The sequence below is a fragment of the Pipistrellus hanaki genome, assembly GCF_964339955.1.
Source record: "Pipistrellus hanaki genome assembly, chromosome: 9".
NCBI classification, from domain to species: Eukaryota; Metazoa; Chordata; class Mammalia; order Chiroptera; family Vespertilionidae; genus Pipistrellus; species Pipistrellus hanaki.
In genome coordinates, this window is record NC_140511.1 from 15,680,850 (window position 1) to 15,703,671 (window position 22,822).

At 40.5% G+C, this 22,822-nt stretch overlaps 2 protein-coding genes across 2 annotated transcripts in view; both read right to left on the bottom strand.

Moving 5' to 3' along the window:
- LOC311627607 (caspase-12-like) overlaps positions 1–17,677 on the bottom strand; it is a 43,265-nt gene extending 25,588 nt beyond the window's left edge. The window contains 9 exon segments of the mRNA XM_084894103.1: positions 804–897; positions 3,239–3,348; positions 4,897–5,040; positions 5,895–6,129; positions 7,438–7,470; positions 7,474–7,611; positions 8,478–8,584; positions 12,504–12,755; positions 17,571–17,677. Of these exon segments, the coding sequence (XP_084750229.1) occupies positions 804–897; positions 3,239–3,348; positions 4,897–5,040; positions 5,895–6,129; positions 7,438–7,470; positions 7,474–7,611; positions 8,478–8,584; positions 12,504–12,755; positions 17,571–17,577 (1,120 nt within the window). The 5' untranslated portion in view covers positions 17,578–17,677.
- A 1,498-nt stretch (positions 17,678–19,175) lies between these two features.
- CASP1 (caspase 1) overlaps positions 19,176–22,822 on the bottom strand; it is a 63,891-nt gene continuing 60,244 nt past the window's right edge. Inside the window, exon 10 of the mRNA XM_084893359.1 lies at positions 19,176–19,191. The gene's annotated coding sequence lies outside the window, so the exon portion shown is untranslated. The remainder of the gene's footprint in view (positions 19,192–22,822) is intronic.

The window sequence follows — 22,822 nt, forward strand, 5'->3', positions numbered from 1 at the left end:
AATATAATTTTAATCATGCTGTTGAAAGAGAGATTAACAATGGACTTACAATACAGTGTGATATTCAGCTCTTATGAGTGAGTAAATAATAACTAAGTCTAAATTCGTTGAACCCATTCTAAAATATATTTACCAAAACACAATAAATGTGTGTTAACATGGGTGCTTGAAAGGGTTCAGAGCAGTAATTAAGAATCTGAGAGCACACTCTAAAATCTACTTTGTGTGAACTGTCAGGAAGACAGAATCTGCATCAATACAAGAATTACAGTATATTTTATACCGTCTTGGTAGTTGTAGCTTAAGTTCAGTAATGTGACATCTGCATTTAAAGGACCAAGGTCTTGCTTCCTTCACATTCATCTTCTCTATTTTCTGTGTGTTTTTGTTTTTATTTTATTTTTGCTTTTCAGGATCTAAGGCAATGTTTGGTAACTTGTTTGTGTGTGTGTGTGTGAGTGTGTGCATGTGTGGTGAGAAAGAAATATAAAGTAATAGTGGAAGCATGAGTACATTTCTGTTTCATTAATTACTACATTGTGTCCTTAATTGTTTATTACTCCCTGTCTTAGTATGGCTTATCTCCTTGATTGGCTGACTGATTAATTGATTATGGAGATGAGGAGGATCCAGATTCATATAAGTAGAGAAAAAAATAACATCTAGTCACTAAACTATATCAAGAAGCAACATTAATTTGACTACCCATGCAATTGACTGTGAGTAGCTGTTGAACTTCACAACCAGTATGAGTTTCCCCTTTATTATACGTGACAACAGCTTTGATCCTTAGTATTTTCAATTGCCAGGAAAGAGGTAGAAATGTCTTGACATGGATACTCGTTCAATGGTGGGCATCTGGGCTCTAACATCTGGCTTTTCAAATGATAGTTGTACCTTTAAAAAAAAAAAAGGGGGGGGGGGAAAGAGGTTCTAGATGAAACTTAAATCTTATCCACTCTCAGAAAACAATTTGCACCATGAGCCAAAACAATTCTGGGAATGATGGGACCAAGCCAATGGATATTCTAACTCTCTGTCACTGTTACCCTACTGTTTAGAAGTAGCTCCCATGTCAAAATTACTCTTTAACTCCGAATAAGCACTTCATGCCTAACCCAAGGCCTTTCAAACTTCACTTTTCTATTTTGGGTTTCAGGTCTACAGATCTTAACTGATCTCCTCCTGGAGTCAATTCATGAGAACTGGATCTCAAAAATGCTCTACCTTCAACATGAAAGGTTAATCCTGAATTCAATAAGGCACAAACTCAAATATTGTTTCTAAAACTAAAACATAACAACTTTCACATACTAACCAACAAGTTGACCTCTGAAGTTTTTTGTGATGGACAGATAAATGAGATTCTATTAATACTATTGAAATTGGCTAGTTATTAACAATAGAACAGGAGCAGAGGGGAGAGACAAGACACTTTAGGCATGTTATTTGGGCAGCTTCACCAGGAAGCTGCAATTTCACAGGCCCTTTCCCTGTGGACCCCTGGGGGAAAGGGAGCTACCAAATGGGAGACGAAGGCACACACAAGCAATTGACATTACAAGGGAAAGAGCCTGTCAGTCAAGCCTGGGGAGCAATGGGTTTGTATAGACTAGCCAGGGCCATTGCTAGCCTTCACAAATTTGGGAATACACAAACCAGCTGATAAAGAAGCTCCCTCACTTGTGTGGTTCTCATGCTCCTTTGGCTTTATTCCTGTCCCTGTTGTCTCCATAGCTGCATGTCCCTCAGCCATGTGGACCTCACATATAATGGGCTATTGATGGAAACAAAAATTAAGGTAGTTTGTTGCTCTATTTGATTGTGGAGACTTGGACCAGAACTTTGGACACTGACCTTGATTTTAGAACTGCAGAAAACAAAATAGTACTTCTTTCTTGGCAGGACAAAGGGAAATGGGACTTTGGGAACTCAGGGGTATAACTGCACTGAAATGAAGCTTCCTATAATGTATCACCTTACCATGTGAGTCTCAGAAAGTTCCTTCTCTGAGGATATTGCAACAAACCCACTCCCACCAACAAGTGGTGACGATGAGGACATCTCCCCACTGATCACACTATTCCTAGACTTCTCCTAGCAATGCCTTTGGAAGTATAATGTCTAATTCCTACTCATCCAACAGGACTTAATTTCCAAAGCTCTCATTCACGGAGATCCTTACTCATGTTACAATGCAATTTTCTCCTGTTTACTAAAGGCGGGTTCCTCTTTGCCAAGATTGCTACTATTCTCTACAGCTTTCTATTTAAAAGCAAGCATACAGCCTTAGCTGGTATGACTCAGTGGATAGAGTGTGGCTCTGTGGACTAAAGCATCCTCTCTCATCATTGATGCTTCAATCTCTCTCTCTCCCTTCTCCCTACTCTATAAAATTAATAAAAAATACATAAAAAGCAGCCCTACTGCCCCATCGTCTTAATATCCTAAAGGGAGATAGGTATTGGTATTCATGCATTGATTTATTGAATGAATATTAATTCCTATGTGCCAGCATGTTGAGGTGTTGAGCAAATCCATGCCTTCATGAAGCTTGCATTCAAATGAGTAAGTACAGGTAAAAGCAAACAGAATGTATGCCTAATGAGTGGTGGTCAGAAAAATGGAGGAAACAAATTAGGATGGAAGGGGGAATAAGGAATTGCCTGAGGTGGCAAAGGAATTTGGTCTTCCTTTCTGGACCAAACCATTCAAAGAATCCCTTCTGCCTTTCTCTCTTTCACCTGCCCTAGGTCTTTTGTTTGGAGCCTCTCAGAATCTGTGAAGACAAATGTGTTTGCTGGCCTACTTGTTTAGTATCCATCTCTCTCACAAAATGGTCCTGAGTAGCCTTATGACACATACATGATTTACACTGGTGTCACAGAATAGCAATAATTATCAATGTTATTGTACAAAATACTTTCCATTCTTTGACTTTAAATATATGTATAGCCCATAACAAATAAGCTTACATGTTATATTATTTTGTTCTATTTGGATTTCATGCAATTTTGGGGTAACATCTTTTTTTCCTAAATCAGATGACAACCCCTGGATAATGGAAACCAGGCACTGTTCTACTTTTGTTTGCCTGACAAAGCCTGTTATTGTCATTTGAAATAAGAATAAGAGCAAGGCTTTCTGCACACACACACGCACACACATACACACACACACACACACACACACACACACACACACACACGATTAGAAAAGGTAGAGGAAAAAAGCTTACCTTCCGAAATACTTCCTTGAGGTGAAGGCGCCAAGAATACTCTTTGAAGCATCTGATTAACTGCGTGATGAAGGCAGAACCTCTACTAGGGTCTCTCCAGGATATGTTATCTAGGAAGATAAGGGGTGGTCAGCCTTGGGCTGTGCCTTTGAATGTTTTCTTTTATCACACATTTGTTTTATGTAGTTTTTGTGCTTTTTAAGCATAGCTTAGGAATTAACTTGACATGTTATAAGGAAACACTTATATCTCTACATTAACTAATTTTCCAAAAAGAAGAGAAAAATATCAAAACACTGGCAAAGATTTAAATAAAGGGATAACTCACCAGGATTTCACTAATGATTGCATTATATTCTTAGAACTGACTCTTATTATGTGCTTCATGTTCATCCCCTTGGTTTTGAAAAGAGGCTTGAGAGATAACTGAAATGATCCCATTTTACAGAGGAAATAATAGATGCTAAGAGGATTAAATAACTTTCCCACGCTTATACAGTAAGTGGCAAAAAAATGGATCCCTGTCTTCCAGGTTGTTTACAGTGTATACAGCAGACTGTCTTTCACAAGAGTATAAGCAAGGTAGGTGAATAAATCCAAAGGAAGCTTTGAGAAGGGCATATAAGTATGGCATAGATTGTGGTGATGGCTTCACTGGTGTATATTATATGCAAACTCACTGTGTTATACATTCAGTATATACAGCATTTTGTATGTCAATGAAACCTCCATGAGCAGTGACTGGTGTTGCTCATTTAGGCATAGTCTGCACATTGGAGAGTCTCAGGTTTCATTCCTGGTCAAGGGCACATACCTGGGTTGCAGGTCAGATCCCTTCACCTTGATCAGGGGGAGTGTGGGAGGCAACCAACTGATGTCTCAGTCACATGAATGTTTCTCTCTCTCTCTCTCTCCCTTCACTTCCCCCCCCTACGCCTCCTTTCTACTGTTTCAAAAATTAATGGGAAAAAAATACTCTCACTCCTTGGGTGAGGATGAAAACAAAATAAAAGAAAACAAAAATAAAACAAAAACCTCCATGAAGTTGTTACAAAAAGAAAATATTTAACACAAAAATTTGCAAAGTAGAAACATTCAAATGTGAGAGGCTTCTTAAGATGACTACCTAGAGGTCAAGGTCTAAGCACTGATCCCTATTATTAGGCCTGCTAAGCCCAGAGTATAATTTTCCACCTCCTTTAAAGGATCTCCTCCTGCAGAGCCATGCAATGGCTCCCTCTAAAGAGCATCTAATGAGAACCAAGGAGAAAAGGAGCTGCTGTTGGTAATTTAAGGAGGGCAGCCAGTCCCAGGATCCATTAAAACCCCACTCAAAATGTTAAATAGATTTGATATAAAAAAGAATCAAATTTGTTTTTTAAACGGTGTATGGGGATCCAGTTCCTTGTATTGGGTTGTTCTAATATTTGGTTTAGCTTTTACCATAAAGTGCAGCACGTATAATAAAAGTACAGTTTTAACAAGTGGAAAATACAGACCCTCTGTTTCCATAGAATAGGTCAGTTAAATGTAAGTGGTTTTTAAAGCCCTCACAAAGTGTCTTATGTCTTTGCTGCATGGAGTTTATCTCAATATTCTAAACTCATTCCCAGGCGGCCGTAAACCCACAAACCCTTGTCTGTAACTGGAAGACCTACGTGGGGTTGAGGAGCAGAAAGCAATGAAGTCCTTCTCCACATGAGCTTTGGAAATGGCCTCTTCTTCCATGCTATCAGCTGACTGTGAAGAGCTGTCCATCACGGTTACTGGAGAGTCACTGACCCAAGTTTCCCCGCGGTTTTCTGTAGAGACATTAACTTTGTGCAAACTGTGTGCCTCCCTCAGTATGGCTGTCACATGGTCTACCTCAATCTTTTGAAATGTTTTTTCTCACCAATTTCACACACACACACACACACACACACACACACACACACACTAAAACCTTGCCCCAAACACATATCTTGGCCTCTCTCTAGTGTCTTTGCCCAATGTGCCAATTAATAGCAGCAGCATCTTTTAAGCAAATAGTGATAGTACCAGCAAACTGGAAAAACCCCTTTCCTAAGAAGAGCAAAGGACTTTAAAACCATATCTGCATAATTTCAGAGCCTCCTTACCATTTTTTCTAGCTAGGCTATTTCTTCTTTTTTCTCCTAACGTGCTCCATAATACTGAGGCCATTGGAAGTCAGCAAAAACAAAGGAAATGTTGACAGCAATGCCAAGTGCCCACATCTCCCTACTCACTTCCCTTTCAGTAACACCCGAGCGGAAAGGGTGCTGCTCCTATAGAACAGCCCCACTTTCCAAGGGAATTCTTCTCAAGCCAGAGAATGTCAACATGCCTGTAAGACATTGGCTAGTAAGGCTGTCATTAATATGACCTTATTCATGGTTTAAATATTTGTGTTCAACTTTGATTTAGGGATTCTAAAGATCTCCTTCACCATTACCTTGTGTTAAATTGATTAGATATTTCTTAGCAGAAAAAAAAAATCTCTCATGATACCAACACCCTGTGGAGTTTCCCAAGAATTTGACTCACTTCATTTGCCCTGAATGGAGTCTAGGCTTGTTTCCCCCACAAGCAAATCATACATCACAAAGCACTGCAAACCCCTCATGGCCTTTGGATTTTCCCTGTCAGAACTCACCACCTCTGCAGGCCTGGACAATGATGACCTTAGGCTTGTCCTTGAGACTGGGGCAGTTGCGATTGTTGAATATCCGAAAGATGGTGTCATAAGGCAGCACGTCTGGGTGTTCATTGCTATGCCCAGTCCCACAGAGATAATCCAGGAGGCCATGAGACATGAACACCAGGAATGTGCTATCTGAGGTGCTGTGCTCTGAACGGGCAGCAAATGTCACCAGCACTGACTCCATCTCCTGAAAAAGGCCACGGAAACTTACTCTAAAAGGACCAGCATTACCACCAATCTGATCCCCCATTTGTCCTGAGCAGTATAAGAGTCATCTAAAATGTTCCAGTCACTGTGCTTCAGATAGTGGTACTCAATGATAGTTTTCTTTGTCTTCCCACAGTAGAGCTGGGGGTTCAAGGACCTGCTCCTGCTAATATTGTATGAGCTGCCCTTTTGATGTATTTTACATTTGTTTATTTTCACTTACATACTTTTTTCTTTCTGTCTCTGTATTTTGTCTAATTAATTAATAGGAGGCATGCATCATAAATGTATCATACCACTTCCCTTCAATAGCCATTGCCACCGTACTTAGAATAACATCAACCTTCTGACATATGTGTACTCCCTCCTGCCACCCTCTCTAGGCTCTCCTTATTCTAATCTTTTTGTATATTTCATGTGTATATTTCATATGTAGTTCAGACTTCTCATGGTAGTCATCCCTATTGGAATGTACTTCATTCACATGTTCCCAGACCTGTCCTGTTTCCGGTAGTCATCTGTGAGGTCCCATACTGTCTCCTGACAAGGCTTTTCCTGACAGTTCCATCAAAGCAATTACTCCCCATTCACCAATGCGATTTTCTATTGTCTTTTCTTTTTCTATTTACTTTTAATTTCTTCACTATTACAGAGAGACACAAGACACATCAAATCTAAGGTGACCAGATGTCCCACTTTTGGCGGGACAGTCCTGATTTTTAACAATTTGTCCAGATTTGTGACTTCTTTGAAACACTGCAGGAAGTGGGGACAAATAGTTAAAAATTGGGATTGTCTGTTCACCTTAATCAAATCTATGAAATTTTCTGTTTTTCTTTTCATATGCTTGCCCTCACCACTAAATCTAAATCAATTTGAACTTGGGATTGGCTGTCTCATTCACAGATCTGGGTCCAAGTCAGGACTCAGTATTTACATGATGAGTAGATTCCTTTTGAACATTCATTACTGTAGAATTTCCTGGGAATATTGGGTCTGAATCCCAATCACCTCACTTTTTAAATAAGAATTATGTGTATATAATTGCATGCCATTCACTTTGTGTTTAGTTTTATGGAATTAAGGATATTTGGAGCTCAAAGGAGACAGAGAGTTCCCCTTTCTAATAATTTCATTTTATAAACACACATACTCACATGCATGTGCACACACAGAGAGATATGTGGCCTAAGGTTGGTAAAGTATCTGGCTATCCTTATAAAGTTAATTTTTTAGCAGGAGGATGTGTAGAATATGTGCTTGTTTGGGGTGGCTGAGGAGCCCCTACCTTGGCTGTGAGGTTCTTTTCCACAGTCACACTTTAGCCGAGGCCCACAAGCAACTCTTCCATCCCTGTGATGTCAAGTTCAGCCCCCTGCCTGGGCTGAAGATGACCAAACTCTCTGTTGCATATGATGAGAGCCAGGCGAGTGCAGCTTGTTTTCTCCTTTATTGGATAGATCTGCAGGATATAAATATGCAGTGAGTTTGATTTACCTTAATCTCTTTTAAACCTTCATATACTAATCTATGTTGCTTTGTTACAGGCTCATGGATCTGCAGTGTCCCCTGTACTATACCCGAGATCTGATTTTTTTCTTTGTAATGCATTGAACTGAAATAAGAGAGAAGTGAGAATTGAAAGCGATTTAGCACTTTCATATTATATAAAAATAAAAAAGACTGAGAAACAAAAAAAAAACCACGTTATTTATTTTCCAAGAGCCCAAAAGGGGACCTAGAACATATTTGGGATACTTTTGCAAGAATCTTGAAGAGACTAGCACAATTCCAGCCATAGTTTTCTCCTCACTCTTCTCCACCTGGACAAATAATTTTCAGTGTTCAAGGTTCAGATCAAATTTCACAAAAATCAGGAGACATTTTCTATTGACTACAGCTAAAAATAAATACATCAAAGATGCTCTGCTTTTGGTAACATCATTATTTCAGTATTATTTTTAACACATCAAGATAAAATAGGTTTCAAGTTTTAATCATATTTAAGACATATTTTGTGTCTAGGCTTTTCAACTAGTATGGAAATAATTACTAAATATTTTTATATAATTACTAAATATTTTGATACAGCTATAGCTTAATTGTAATAAATCTCAAATAGAAAAAATAAATGAAGAGAGATCTGTATTTTGTCATGGGGTTGAAAGAAAATTAGAATCGGTGTGAGGTTACCTGAGTTCCTCCTTGCTCAAAGCAGCTAATGAAAAAGATTGTCCCTGTCTCCACCCTACCACTCTGCAATTAGTGCTTTAGGAAATCCTGTCCTTAGTGAAAGTGTTTCTCTATTTTATGGGTAGAACACAGTACCTCTTTAGCCCTTTCTTTACACACTTTCAGGAAATCTTCATGAGGACAAAGCTTGAGAGTATCTGTAGTTTCTGCTGGCTCAGCTGGCCCAGTCATTTCTGGAGGAACTGTAAGATATATCACATGGCATCACATGATGTAAATTTTAATATCTGCATCTGTTACCCATGATAACCTAAGACATACTGACAGAAAAGGTAAATCATGAGAAGTTTTTAAAACACTTTTAAATGTAAGAATTTTTCTTGTATATAACTTCTAATATGAAGAGGTGTATTGTGATTGAGAAAGAAGGGGGATATTCTTGGTAGCAGATCCATCCATAAATGTAATAATAGATTATGATTATAATGAGGAAAACATCTTCCCTGGTGATTTGGGCCAAATTTAGCCATTTTATATTCAGCCAAAACACCTTGAGTCTTGAAATATTTTACTCTAGAGCACTCACTCATCTAGGTGGATGGTTTCTTGTCACTGAGCAAGAGTATATTGAATAAATATTTAATAGAGGGCTATTCATTAGAAACATAATTAAGTCACATGTGCAATTAAATTTTTTCTACTCTTTGAATTAAAAAGGAAAAACAAATAGATGAAATTACTTTAAATAATATTTTATTTGACATAATATATTCAAACTACCATTTTAATGTGTTAGTAGCCACAATTCAAGCACTCTATAATCACAATGTGGCTGGTAGCTATTATATTGGACTAGAGGCCTGGTACACAGATTCCTGAACAGGTGGGGTCTGGCTGGCCCACCCTGATCTAGGGCAATTGGTTTGCCCAGCTGGGGGAGGGGGAAGGGGCCATGGGCCCCACTCACTTGTGGAACTCCCAGTGGAACAGACAATTTGGATATTAGCATTTTATTATATAGGATGGTATAACATCCCAAGCCTGCTCCTAATTTATACAGAACACAGATATAGACACAGACCCACACTAAGCACCTAAAAGAATCCTGAATCCTGTACCATCCAGGCATTCTTTTTTTTCAGGGACCTCAGCCTGAATTCTTAACTTGTCCAGAGGAGATGGACTTCTAAGATTCCTTGAAAAGCTGGGGTTGAAAGAAATGATAACCAGCCACCAGAATACTGATTCCAGGGTCAGAGGGAGAACATTTTGCTCAAAGATTCTAACATGCACTAGATGCCCTTGCCTTCAAAGTTCTGATCAACCAGCACTAAATTTTCAACCCAACTTTTAAAATGTGAGGGAAGAACTCCTCCCTTTTGAAGAACTTTGTTTCTGACTCATCCTGACTCAATCCTTACAAAAATTTAAGTATATCTGTCACAGCTTGGCATCACTTGACAAATTTTGCAAGAGACTGGGAAAGTCTAGCACTACTCCTTCTGAGGAAGGAGTAAGAATTCATAAACAATAGTGGAGAGGTTTGACAGATCCAATTAACGAGGTATTTGTCTAGGAACAAACCTTGAGGTTTATTTACATGAACCAACCAAGGACCTCCCTGATTTATTTATATTTTTACTTAAAAGAAAAAAAAGATATTACCCTACATGAATGTTTTAGTTTCTATATTATATAACCTTTTCTATTTATTCCATTAGTTTTTTTCCATAATATTTTTTATAAACGTCTTTCTAAGACACCGAACCTCTGGAGATGCAGCAAATTTTTAGTCTCTAGGGAAACCAAGCTTTCAGAATATCTTTATAGAATAAACAGAGGCACACTCTCCCTTCTCATTCCAGAAGTTCTGATAGTGTAAAGAAACCCCAAGTCCTGGGATAGTCCCTCCTAAGAGGGGATGTTTCTTAGCAAAATCCTCTTTTGTTTCCTGGTTATCTGCAAGTTTGGTGAATGCTCTAACTTAAGAAACATCATCTCCCAATGAGCGTTGTGTCTCTATATAAATATAGTGTTTGCAGTTAAGTTTGGCAATTAAGATTTCTATGTTACATCTAATAATACAAATTAGCATGAAAACAAATACTCTCATTACAATATAATAGATATTATAGTAGGGCCTGTTGCCCCATATGAGTTTCTAGCAGCCTGGGAATGGAGCAGAAAGTAATGGGAGAATTAGGAGTTTAGATAAACTTTAAAAAGCTCAGTTTACCTGTGACCTAAGCACATATTCAGGAAACCCCTTCAAAGGATATAAAAAAGAAAGGGACTGGTATGGGATGAGACAAACCCATATCCCTTGGTGGGTAGCAATTTGAGTGCTTATCTCTCTGATTAAATAGCAATTCTTGGTACATAGTATGTGTCTATATATGAGTTTGTTAAAATAAAATAAGCAATCAAATACCTTGTATTTTTCCCCTCTCCCATACCTTACCCTCAATATTATACTAGGGGTCTCAGAATTATACTATGTCCAAACTGCCTGGCCAGGACCTTACTTGTTCTAACAGCCCACCTCACCCAGCTCCTGGTCTGCTAGGTCAGCGGCCCTTTGTTGTCCTAGGGTCACCATGAAGGATCCAGGTGCAGATAGAGCCCAGGGAACCACAGAACACATCATCACAGGGTGTGTGCCTGCCTCTCGCCTGCCACTCACTATCTCTGACGATGCAGTAGTTTATCTCAGCTTGGTTTGATGCTTATTGTGATTCCTGTAGTTGCTAAAATTATTTTATAATTTCTATTATTCAAATGTGACTTCTGCTTGCAAATGTTTTATTTTGGAAAAAAAAACAAACATCCAATTATTCCTACCTGATCCCAGATTAAAGAAAAAGTAAGAAACCTGCACAAGGAGCAGTGTGAATATTAATGAGAACACAGCTCAGGCCACAATGTTGGACATCTCCCAGACAAGTGTGTCCTTCCTATGGGGCAGGATGTTCCTTCCACCTGGAGAAGGGCTTCTTTCAAAAGCTTATACACATATGCACATGACCCATGGACACAGACAATAGTGTGGTGAAGGCCTGGGGGATGAAGGGGGAAAATGGGGCATATGTAATGCTTTCAATAATAAAGAGAAAAGGAAAAGGAAAAGAGAAAAGGAAAAGGAAACAAAGGCTTATGTGTAATTGTGAGGGCTCTATAAGATATGTAGCCTTTTGTGCATTCTTTTTTGTTACTATTTATGAACTCTAGTATTCAGGGTTGGGATTCTGGGTTAAACTGCAGCAGGCAGAGTCGGTCACTGTTGAACTTGGGCCTGAGGACATGTAGTCTCTAGTAGCATTCTTAGTTCAATCTAGGTCAAAATGTTTGAAAGATTTCAAAATATTTGAAACTTTTTAAGCATTACTGGAAAATTCCAAATATTACTATGATAATAATGATTATTAATATTTATTGCAAGCATGGTCTTTGTGTGTCTATTCATCTTATATTTATTATGTGCCTGCTTTGTGCCTGGCACAAAGAGCTCTTACTCATTGGTGAAGAGAACAGCTGCACCCTGGATTAAGAAAATTGGTGGATTATAGTTCCAATGAGATACAAAGAGAATAGATTTGATTGGGGGGCATGAGTGTATAATTTCCGTTATCCTAGGTGTGTGAAGCCAGGGGAATATTTGAGTGGAAATGAAGACCATGCTGCTATAGGTCAATGTATTTGGAGCTCAGGGAAGAGTGCTGGATGAGAAATAAAATCTTAGGAGCTGTCAGCATATGCATACCACTCTGTTCTTAGCCTTATGAACCTTGCAAAATTCCTAAAATTGCCCCCATTTCACAGATTCTGAGACTGATGTCTAAGGAGGTAAAGAAACTTGAAGGAAGTCATATATATGTAGTGTCCAAAGAGACAGAACCAGCGCCCCAGATCAGGTATCCCTAACCACAAATTCTCTAAGTGAGCTATTTCCATGAGCAACCTAAACACAAACATGCAGCGTCTTAGCTAATCAGAAACCAAATCTCCTCTCACAAAGGACAAGGAAGCCCCAAAAAGAAGGCAAGTGGAAACAATATTGTAGGAATTAAGGATGGGGGAATTGCAGAGGACACAGGAAGGGCATTGAAAATAAACAGATTCCAGATAATTTGAAATATTTGTTGTAAATGTCTCTATTCTTACCTTCATTGCAGATGGCATTTTTGTTTGTGTTAACAAAGGTTTTGACAAGGATTTGACCTGCTTCAATGAGTTTCTGTCCCACAGCATCCAGTACAACCTGGATCTTGTCTCCAGGCTTGGCATCATTGAATTTTTTCTTGTCAGTTTCCTTCAATTTCAGAACTTCTTTTGTCACCAACATATCCAAAACTCCAGCTAAGATCTCTTTCCCAATAGATTCCAAATCCTGAAATGGGTTTTTGTTGTGTCCATCTGTCAGAAATACAAAGACTCCTTCAACTATGGGCAAAATCTAAAGAATTTTGTACTATATCTAGAGAGCTCCCTAAAATGTGAAGTACTATTGAAATATCTTCTGACTATTTCAATGTTTCTTCATTAAAATACAAACCTTTTTCATTACCACCTGGGATGGTTAGAATTTTTATAGAGGAATATAAAAGTCAAAGTGATAAGTGATTTTTTAAGACTACAGCTATGACTTTGACATAGATAGGAAGGCAGGATATCTCATCAATTATCAATTAATTCTAAGATAATTATTCAGTCCATCTAGCTATAAGGATAGCCTGGACACAAAAATGACACTTTCTAAAGAAAATGTGCCAGGACATTGAACAAGAACTTGAGCCTAGAAACACTAGCCTCATTCTCCATGTCATCTTGAATTATTTCAATAAATGTTTATTTAGTAGCAATTATAAGAAAGAAACATGGAAATTACAAAACATAAATTAAATGTTACCTTATATCAATTAGCTTAATTGCAGCTAACATCTCTTGTCCACTTAAATTTATTGAAAAAGAAATACATATAAAGCAATGTAAAACATCATCATCACTATTATTATTATTATTATTACTATTATTATTATTTACATGACACTGTAGTAAATACAAACATTAATATGCCATATCCTTACAATAATCTAATGAGATAGCCATTATTTTTCTCTCTTTTAAAATCATTTGCCCCAAATTATACAGATTGGGATTCACATTCTATTTTTACAGCACAGCACCAGTAATAATAATTCATATTTATCAAGCCCCCACAGGTGCCTAGTGCTATGCCTGAATCTCCTCTCTTAAACTCTACCAAAACTCCATCTAACCAGAGTGTTAATAATTATATTATATAACAAAGAAATGAGACACAGTGATATTGGTTAAACAAAGAAATGAGACATGGTGATATTGGATAAGTAATTGACACAAATTGTATGTTTAGTGCACAGTATGTATAGTAAGTGGAGGGAAGGGAATCAAACTCAGGGGTTCAAACTCAGTGGTTCAAAGCCTTCACACACACACACACACACACACACACACACACACTTAAATCATCAAAATACATTACATGTTATTTGGTGAAGAATTACTTAAAATAACGCAAAGTGTTTCAGGGACTCAAGGAACACTGGGTAAATTTCTGCAGGTGAGACCACAAAGACTTGTTGTAAAAGGTAATGAAAACATGGAGATAAAACATAGTATACAGATGATAGAACAGAGAGTTTGAATAATTGCAAACAGCATACAGTTAGTGTATGGAAGATTTAGTCTACCTGAGTTCTGGGCTTCAGTTTCATTTATGTGTGCACTCAAGAAGGTTGTATAGTGTTCACTGAATGAATAGCATGGGGAGAAATGTGGTAAATAATACAACCAAAGTTTTGTCTTAGGTACTCTTTTCATCATCTCTACATCCTCATGGCTTCATTAGACATTACTTCCAAATTTATAGATTCAGCCTAGATGTGGATATTAAGATGTGGATATTCAGCCCATATATCTACCGTACTTCCTCTCAATATACCAAAAGATATTAAACTCATCTTCAGAAAATTGATTATATATATATATATATATATATATATATATATATATATCTCCTATCTAATATTAGAATAATATGCAAATTGACCATAACTCCAACATACAAGATGGCTGCCCCCATGTGGTCAAAGATGGCTGCCCCCATGTGGACACAATATGGTTGCCACAAGATGGCCAGCAGGGGAGGGCTGTTGGGAGTGACCAGGCCTGCAAGGGAGGGCAATTGTGGGCGATGAAGCCTGCAGGGAAGGGCACTTAGGGATGACCAGGTGGACAGAGGGAAGTTAGGGACAACTGGGGCCTGCAGGGAAGGGCAGTTTGGGGGGACCCAGGCCTACAAGAGAGAGCAGTTATGGGAGACCAGGCCTGTAGAGGCGGGAAGTTGTGGGGAGACAAAGCCTGCAGGGGAGGGCAGTCAGCGGTGACCAGGCCTTCAGGGGATGGCAGTGAGGGGCAATGAGGCTGGCAGAGTAGCAGTTAGGCATGAGGCTGGCAGGGGAGTGGTTAGGGGGTGATCAGGCTGACAGGCAGAAGCAGTTAGGAGCAATCAGGAATGCAGGCAGGTAAGCAGTTGGGAGCCAGCAGTTCAGGATTGTGAGAGGGATGTCAGACTGCCCGTTTAGGCCCGATCCTGATTATCTGGGACCCCTCAAGGGATGTCCTACTGCCCTTTTAGGCCCGATTGTGAGAGGGATCCCAGATTAAAAAGGATGCAGGCTGGGCTGAAGCTCAGGCCCCCCTCACATAAATTCCGTGCTCTGGGCTTCTAATATATATATTAGAGGCCCAGTGCATGGAATATATGCAGGGGGTGAGGGGTGTCCCTCAGCCCAGCCTGCACCCTCTCCAATCTGGGATCCCTCTCACAATCCAGGACTGCTGGCTCAAAACTGCTAGCCTGCTTTCCTTCCTGATTGCCTCTAACTGCTTCTGCCTGCCAGCCTGATTACACCCTAATCACTTCCCTGCCAACCTGATTGATGCCTAACTGCTCCCCTGCCAACCTGTTTGCCCGAACTGCCCTTCCCTGCAGGCCTGGTTACCCCTAACTACCATCCCCTATAGGCTAGTCCCCCAAATGCTCACCCCTGAAGGTCTAAGTTCTCTCTCCCCCCCCCCCCCCCCAACTGCCCTTCTCTGCAGGCCCAGTCATCCCCAACTTTCCTCCTCTGGTGGCCTGGTCACCCCTAACTTCCCTCCCTTGCAGGCTTGATCACACCAAACTGCCCTCCCTTGCAGGCCTGGTCCATCTTGTGGTGGCCATCTTGTGTCCACATGGGGGCAGGATCTTTGACCACCTGGGGGCAGCCATCTTGTGTGTTGGAGTCATAGTCAATCTGCATATTACTCTTTTATTAGACAAGATAGAGTCCGAGTGCATGGGTGGGGGCCTTCTGGTTTGCCCTGAATGGTGTCCTGGATCAGGGTGGAGGTTGCATTGGGTTATGCGGAGGCCTGGGCAAGGGGCATGTGGTGGTTTTCAGGCCAAAGCGGAGGCCTGGTATCTGGGATTTATTTATCTTGTACAATTTAAACTTTGTAGCCTGAAGTGGAGCCAAGACAGGCAGGGCTACAGAAGCTTGGCTTTCTCCATCGCCAAGGCTATCCCTAGCCTTCTGCTCTCTCCAGCGCCATGGCTGCCACTATTTCTGTTGGGATTTTTTAATCTTCTATAATGAAACTTTGTAGCCTTGAGTGGAGGCCTGGGCCCGCCAGGGTGTGTGGAAAGCTTGGCTTGCTCCATCATGGGGGAAACTCAAGCCTCCCTACTGCTTGCTCTGATTCCAATGTAATAATCACTGAGGCCATCCTGCGTGGCCAAAGTCTTAGCAATGAGTGTGAGCTTTGCTCACTACTCTCCAGCCAAAGGCTTCATGAAGAAGACAAGAAATGAAATCCATCAATTTTGTATTATAGGAACTTAAGTTAAATGCCAAGAGATGAGTCATAAACTCTGGAGAGATTATACCATGAAGAGCACGATATTTATACTAGTAGCCCTGCACACAAATCCATGCTCTAGTAGTCCCTGCCACCCTTCTGTACCTCCCTAGTCCCCACCTCTTCTCCTATCCACCCTCATAGCTCGCTACCCTGCCCCCTCCTGTCCTCTCCTCATCCAGCTTGTAGTTCATTGCCCCACCCTCCTGCAGATCTATAATACAATTCAGTCATTACACCTCACTGTGTAACAGATAATTAGTATATTCCTCTCTTCTTATATAGGAGAGAGGTTAAATACAGTAAATATAAAATTTGCTTGTGAAGTTGAATTCATAGTTTTGTATTTTAGAGAGAGTAGTGGAAAAATGGATAAACATATGTTAAAAGGTGGAAAAACTTTTCTGAAATGTTCAGACATTTTTAAAAAGGCAATAGGGAGCCTCAATGTAGTTTTGAGTAAGGAAATTGCATGTAGAGATATGAGAACTGAGAGACAACTAATTACTCTTCCTAACTGTCTATTTAAGTTCCAGAAATTCAAGGGCAGGATCACATGAACATTTAAAAATGCTATAGATAATTCAGATTTGTTATGAAGTTTAGAAACTGATGACCGAGTTGAACCCCTTCCTTTCCGATGAGGAAAATGAAAAAGGCTATGATGTGTTTGACTACTAGCTGCAAACATAGTTCATCTCATGGTTTTTCAGCTTCTGTGTATCAGCAACATGATGCATTGGAGGGTTAAGACCTGGAGAGAAGAAGATCCGATCCCTTAAAGAACTGTGGTAGAAATCTAGGAAAAACTGCACCAGGACTAGAAAGAAAGGGGGCAAAGCAGTCACCTCAAAAGACCAAGTGTGTAATTCAAGACAGGAGATGGCAAAGGAGCAGGAGTTCAAAGTTGGCCTATGGAATCCTGGGAGCAGTTTGTCATCCAGATGACTAATTTGGAAAGAGCTAGAAGCTAAATATTTCAGAGGGCATTTAGACTGTTTAAGAGTTGCCTCACACAAAAATAACTTACTCTCTTTGTCTTCTGCCTCCCCTTTATTACCATGAGCTGAAAGGAATTAATTTTTCCTGGTTCTAAAATACCTGGAAACCTTGCTCTCCATCTTTCTAAGGTAATGTCCCTGGGTGATTCAAGTCACACAGAGCTAATAAGGGGAAGCAAACCACAGACTCCCGTTTCCCTTTTTGTTATTTCTGTTTGTCAGGAGCAATAGAAAGATTCCTAAGACCCAAGCCCCTGACCTTTAGCCAGAAAAGACCCCTACCCACCAGCCATGGTTGCCACCAGCCTCAGCCCCTTCCTGCTGCTGGGAAGCAAGTCACAAGCTCGAAAATGAAACTTTCTGGCATCTCCTCATTGCAGGGGGTGGGGCAACTTATCAGACATTGGATAACTGTTGGCCTATGGGATCACGGGAATAGTTTGTTACCTAGATGACTACTTTGGAAACAGCTAGTAGCCAGAAGATTTCAGAGGGCATGTAGACTGTTCAAGAGTTCCCTCACACAAAAATAAACTTACTCTGATTGTCTTCTCCCTCCCCTTTATTACCATGAGCTGAAAGAAAGGAATAAACTTTTCCTGGGTCTAAAATACCTGGAAACAGTGCTTAAAACTTTGAGTTTACAAGTCAGTTCAGAAAAATCCCTTGGGAAGAAAATTTTCTTCCTTTTTTTGGGAAAATAAATGTAAATGATGAAACATTTTCCTATTGGCTGGCACTCCTGACTGTTGTTTTCCCTTTTCCTTCTCTCACTTCATTGCCCCCGCACCTCCTTCTCTCTGTCCTTTTTCTGACCCCTCAGTATTTCTCCTCTGCTCACCTAAAACTCATAAACTCATGAAGGAGTTAAAACTAACAGATCTTCTTGTATTTCCAGATAAGAATTATCCAAAATAGCTTCTGTTTTCTGTTTCCACTGTGCTGGTATCATCCCCTCCCAGTCTCCACGTGATTTTGAGATTTTGTGGATAAGGTCTGAAGGAATCTGCATCTCCACTGGCCTCATGCTTTTCTGTAACTGCCTAAACCTGCCTGCATGATTAATTTTCACTGAGGAGGATTTCTCACTACCATTTTCTTTAATATTCTCTGAATAATGAGTCATCAGAGAAGCTGTCTCAGGCTGCAGAAGAACAAATGCATGGTAGTACAGAAAAGGTATGTACAGAAGATTAGTTAGTGGGAGAAAAAAACCTGACATTCAACTTGTCAGGTTTTCAAAAGTTCAGAAAGCCACCTCAACTCCTAATGGATTAGGATTAGGAAGGGCTCAAATTGCATGTGAAAGGTAGTATTTTCAGTCCTTCCCAAGTCTAGCATTGTAGACTGGAGGATTTTAACTTAAACTCATTACCAATGCTCCTCACAAGAATATTATTTTGTATACAATACATGTTGTGTCATGTATGGTAAGCCAGTTGTTTTGTGTTTGTTGGATTCTGTTCCCAATAGCTCTGTACACTGTGAGTTGAGTCAAAATTACTTTGCAGGCCTTAAATATCTTAAGAAAGGATCAAAATATGGAGTTTCTGGCAGTGGTAAACTCTAGCATTTTGGATACATCGCTTATTATACTCTGCATCCCTCCTGGTGAGCAGCAGATTCTTTGAAGTCAGGTAGCTACTGATTTTGGCATCTGTATCCCTATACCTGAAAGCCCAGAGAATGGTTTCTAGAAAAAATGAATGGTGCTATTAGGTTTTTCATTGATTGTGGATCAAATATAAGGTCTCCAGATCCATTATAAGCTCCAAATCCTACTCCATATCTTCTCAGAGTAGAAAAACAGGATAACAACTTTTTTTAAATTTCAGATTTATTAAAAAGTTGAAAGAAATGTGTGTTTCCTGCAGACATAATTTCAAAAATGACAGGATCCTGGTTTCCTACAAGAAAACACACACACACACACACACACACAGACACACACACACACACATTTTAAAAAAAAGTGTTCTGCTAAAAGAAATGCAAGTTAAAAGATCACTCTACTCATGGGGACAGAAGGAAGAGACCATGCTATGTCTAAATATTGCCCTACTGTGTGAAAGGGAGAGACATCTAAAACCAAACTTTCATCATTTCATGGCCACATCTCAGTCTATATCAGCTGACCCTGAGAAAGGGACATCTGACTGCTGAACTTTGAGAGAAGAGCAGCATGCTCTGCAACGAACCAGCAGAAAGCATCCTTTAGTAGCTCCCATTTACTACCTGAGGCCTTGAGACCTTGATAAGGATGAAGTTGAGGCTTTCTTCCCCAACCTTGCCCACCCTTTGCACATGCACACACACACACACACACACACACACACACAACTGTCCATTGACACTGGGATCTCTCCCTGTCCCTATATTTACTATTCTATCAATACATGCTGATGTCTAGGCAAATTGAATTGCTGATTGATCTCAACATTGTAAACCTTCCCTATGTGGAGTCAGCTTCTAATTTACTTCAGCACAGATATTTCTCATTTGATCCCAAGCAGTTCCAGGAAACTATTTTTGCACCATGGGAATTTACTAATTATTAATTTAATGAAAGTATATGCGATCTCTGTGGGTACAGATAATTGATGATTTAAACTAGGAGGACTGCTTTAGTTGTTCTTCAGAAGTGTCATAGAAAGTTCAACAGACACCCATTCTCTGCAATGTGTGTGTGTGTGTGTGTGTGTGTGTGTGTGTGTGAATTTCTTTATTGGCAATGCCCAGAAAGGTGTCCTACACAGGCACCCATTACCTGGTGCTGAAGAACAGAAAGCAATAAAATCCTTTTCTCTATGGGCTTTCTTAATGGCATCATATTCAAAATCTTCTGGAGCCAATGAGAAGCTGTTTCCAGAATCTTTGGCTGAATCTTTTAACCACACCACCCCTTCATCCTCTAGAAAGACAAGCTTTTATATCTTGTTACTACCAAAAGTCAAAAGATTTATTTTCTCCCTTAAGCCTCTGTTCAACCATATTTACTAATTCATTTGTACTGTGAATCAAACATATGTACATTTGGGCATGAACACTTGAATTACAGCTCTGTGATTTTAATACCAAAACGTTTTCTCATGTGTGTGTGTTTTCACTACAGATCCCTTGCTCTGGATTACATTTTGAAAACTGCCTATTACAGATAACGCACCTTTCCAGGTATGCTTTTAAGAAACATATGTACTTATGCACACAAAGATGTGTGCACACCTTTTCATGCACAAATGTCCATCTGATGCCTGCACCGCCCACGTATGTGTGTCCGCACACGCTGTGCCCGGCATGAACAGGCTGCTCTGAACACTCCAGAGCCCCGGTGGCCTCCCCAGCAAAGGTAACGGGCATCACTACACTGACTGTAGCAGGAACCTCTCCACCCCTCCAGGGCCTCCCCCACCAAGCTGTTCAGGCTGGGGCTCTGCCTAGGGCTCCTCATAGGGTTGGGGTGAAGGCCGGGCAGCCAGTGCAGGGAGGCACCTTCTAGCACCAATGGGTCTGTCTTTATTATTAAAAGACTGCACTACACGCCCAGCCCTCAGCGCCAACTCTGCCTTGGTGAGGGGCCGCCAGTGCTTTGCAGACAGGTCACGCTCTTGTTTATGGCTGGTTCCCCTCTGGGGTGCTGGGCTGGCCCAGGTGAGGGGCTGCTCTCGGTTTACCAACAGGCCATAGCCCTGATTGTGACAGAGGTCCCCAATGGTTGCTGGTTGTTTGGTTGTTTCAGTAGGGATGCCTCTTGGCCTTTTATTATTATGTGTGTGTGTCCCTCAGCCCAGCCTGTACTCTCTTCAGACTGGGACCCCTTGAGGGGTGTCCCACTGGGTTCGGGCCTAAACAGGCAGTAGGACATTCCTCTCACAATCCTGGACTGCTGGCTCCCAACTGCTCACCTGCTGCCTGCCTGATTGGCCCTAACTGCCCTCCCCTGCTGACTTGGTCACCCCTAACTGTCCTCCCCTTCCAGCTTGGTTGCTTCTAACAGTCCTCGCGTGCAGGCCTGGTCACTCTCAACTACCCTTCACTTCTGGCCTAGTTGCCCCTAACTGCCCTGTCCTGCGTCCTGCAGGTCTGGACACTCCTAACTTTCCTCCCCTGTTGATCTGGTCTCCCCCAATCGCTTTCCCCTGCCGGCTTGGTCCCCCACAACTGCCCTCCCCTTCTGGCCTGGTCACCCCTAACTACCCTTCCCTGCTGGCCTGGTCACTTTTAACTGTTCTCCCCTGTAGGCCTGGTCCCCCCCAACAGCCCTCCCATGCTGGCCCAGTCATCCCTATCTGCCCTCCCATAGGTCTCCCACAACTGTTCTCCCCTGCAGGCATGGTTTTCCCCAACTGCCCTCCTCTGCCAGCCTAGTAACCCCTAACTGCCCTCCCCTATAGACCTGGTTACCCTCAACTGCCCTCCCCTGCAGGCCTGGGTCCCTTCCAAATGTCCTGCCCTGCAGGCCTGATCTCTCCCAACTGCCATCTTCTGCTGGCCTTGTCACCCCTAACTGCTCTCCCTTTTAGGCCGGATCCCTCCCAACTGCCCTCCCCTACTGGCCTGATTGCCCACAACTTCCCTCCCCTGCTGGCCTGTGTACCGCCGAACTGTCCTCCCTTGTAGGCTTCATTTCCCACAACTGCCTTTCTCTGCCACCCCAGTGGCCCCTAACTGCCTTCCCTTGCTCGCCTGACCATCCACAACTGCCCTCCCTTTGCAGGCCATCTTGTTGTGGTGGCCATCTTGTGTCCACAGGAGGAGCAGCCATCTTTGACCACATGGGGGTGGCCATCTTGCGTGTTGGAATGACTGTCAATTTATATATTACTATTTTATTAGATAGGATAATTCTGTAATATTTCTGCACAAGAAGGATATATATATAGGGTTTCCCAAAATGTGTACACATACTTTGAATAATTATACAGGTGATGCTTATTAAAATATATTTCATTTTCAAAATTGAGCTACCAGATGTTAATATACATTTTTGAGGGACCCCTATTTTCTCATATTGTTTTTTTCTCTATTCTTATTTTACTATTAAGCTTTTATTATGTTCATCCTGTTAATTTTAGGTATTGCTTTTCTTCCTACATATCTAAAGTTTAATTTTAAATCACTAAAGAATTTTGAATATTATTAAATGCTTTCTTAAACATTTTAAAATATATTTTTTCTTTAATCTCTTAATTTGAGTATTGCAACCATAAATATTTCTGTTATTCAACTATAACTATATTCCCAGAGCAAATACTGTCTAAAAATTATTATTTTTAGAAACATGTGGCTGTATTTGTTTTGTCAACACTTTATTTAGAGTATTTACATCAATGTTCCTGAGAATCAGCCTATGTTTTTCTAACTTTGCCTCCATTCTCTAGTTTTGTATCAGTTTTGTACTAGCCCCTTAAAACAATTTAAAGATGTTATTTCTATTTTTATTATATGGAAGTATTTATATAAAGTTATGCTCAGCACTTTCTTAGAGGTTTTACAATATATTTAATTATTATTTATTTATTTATATCTGTTAACTGTTTT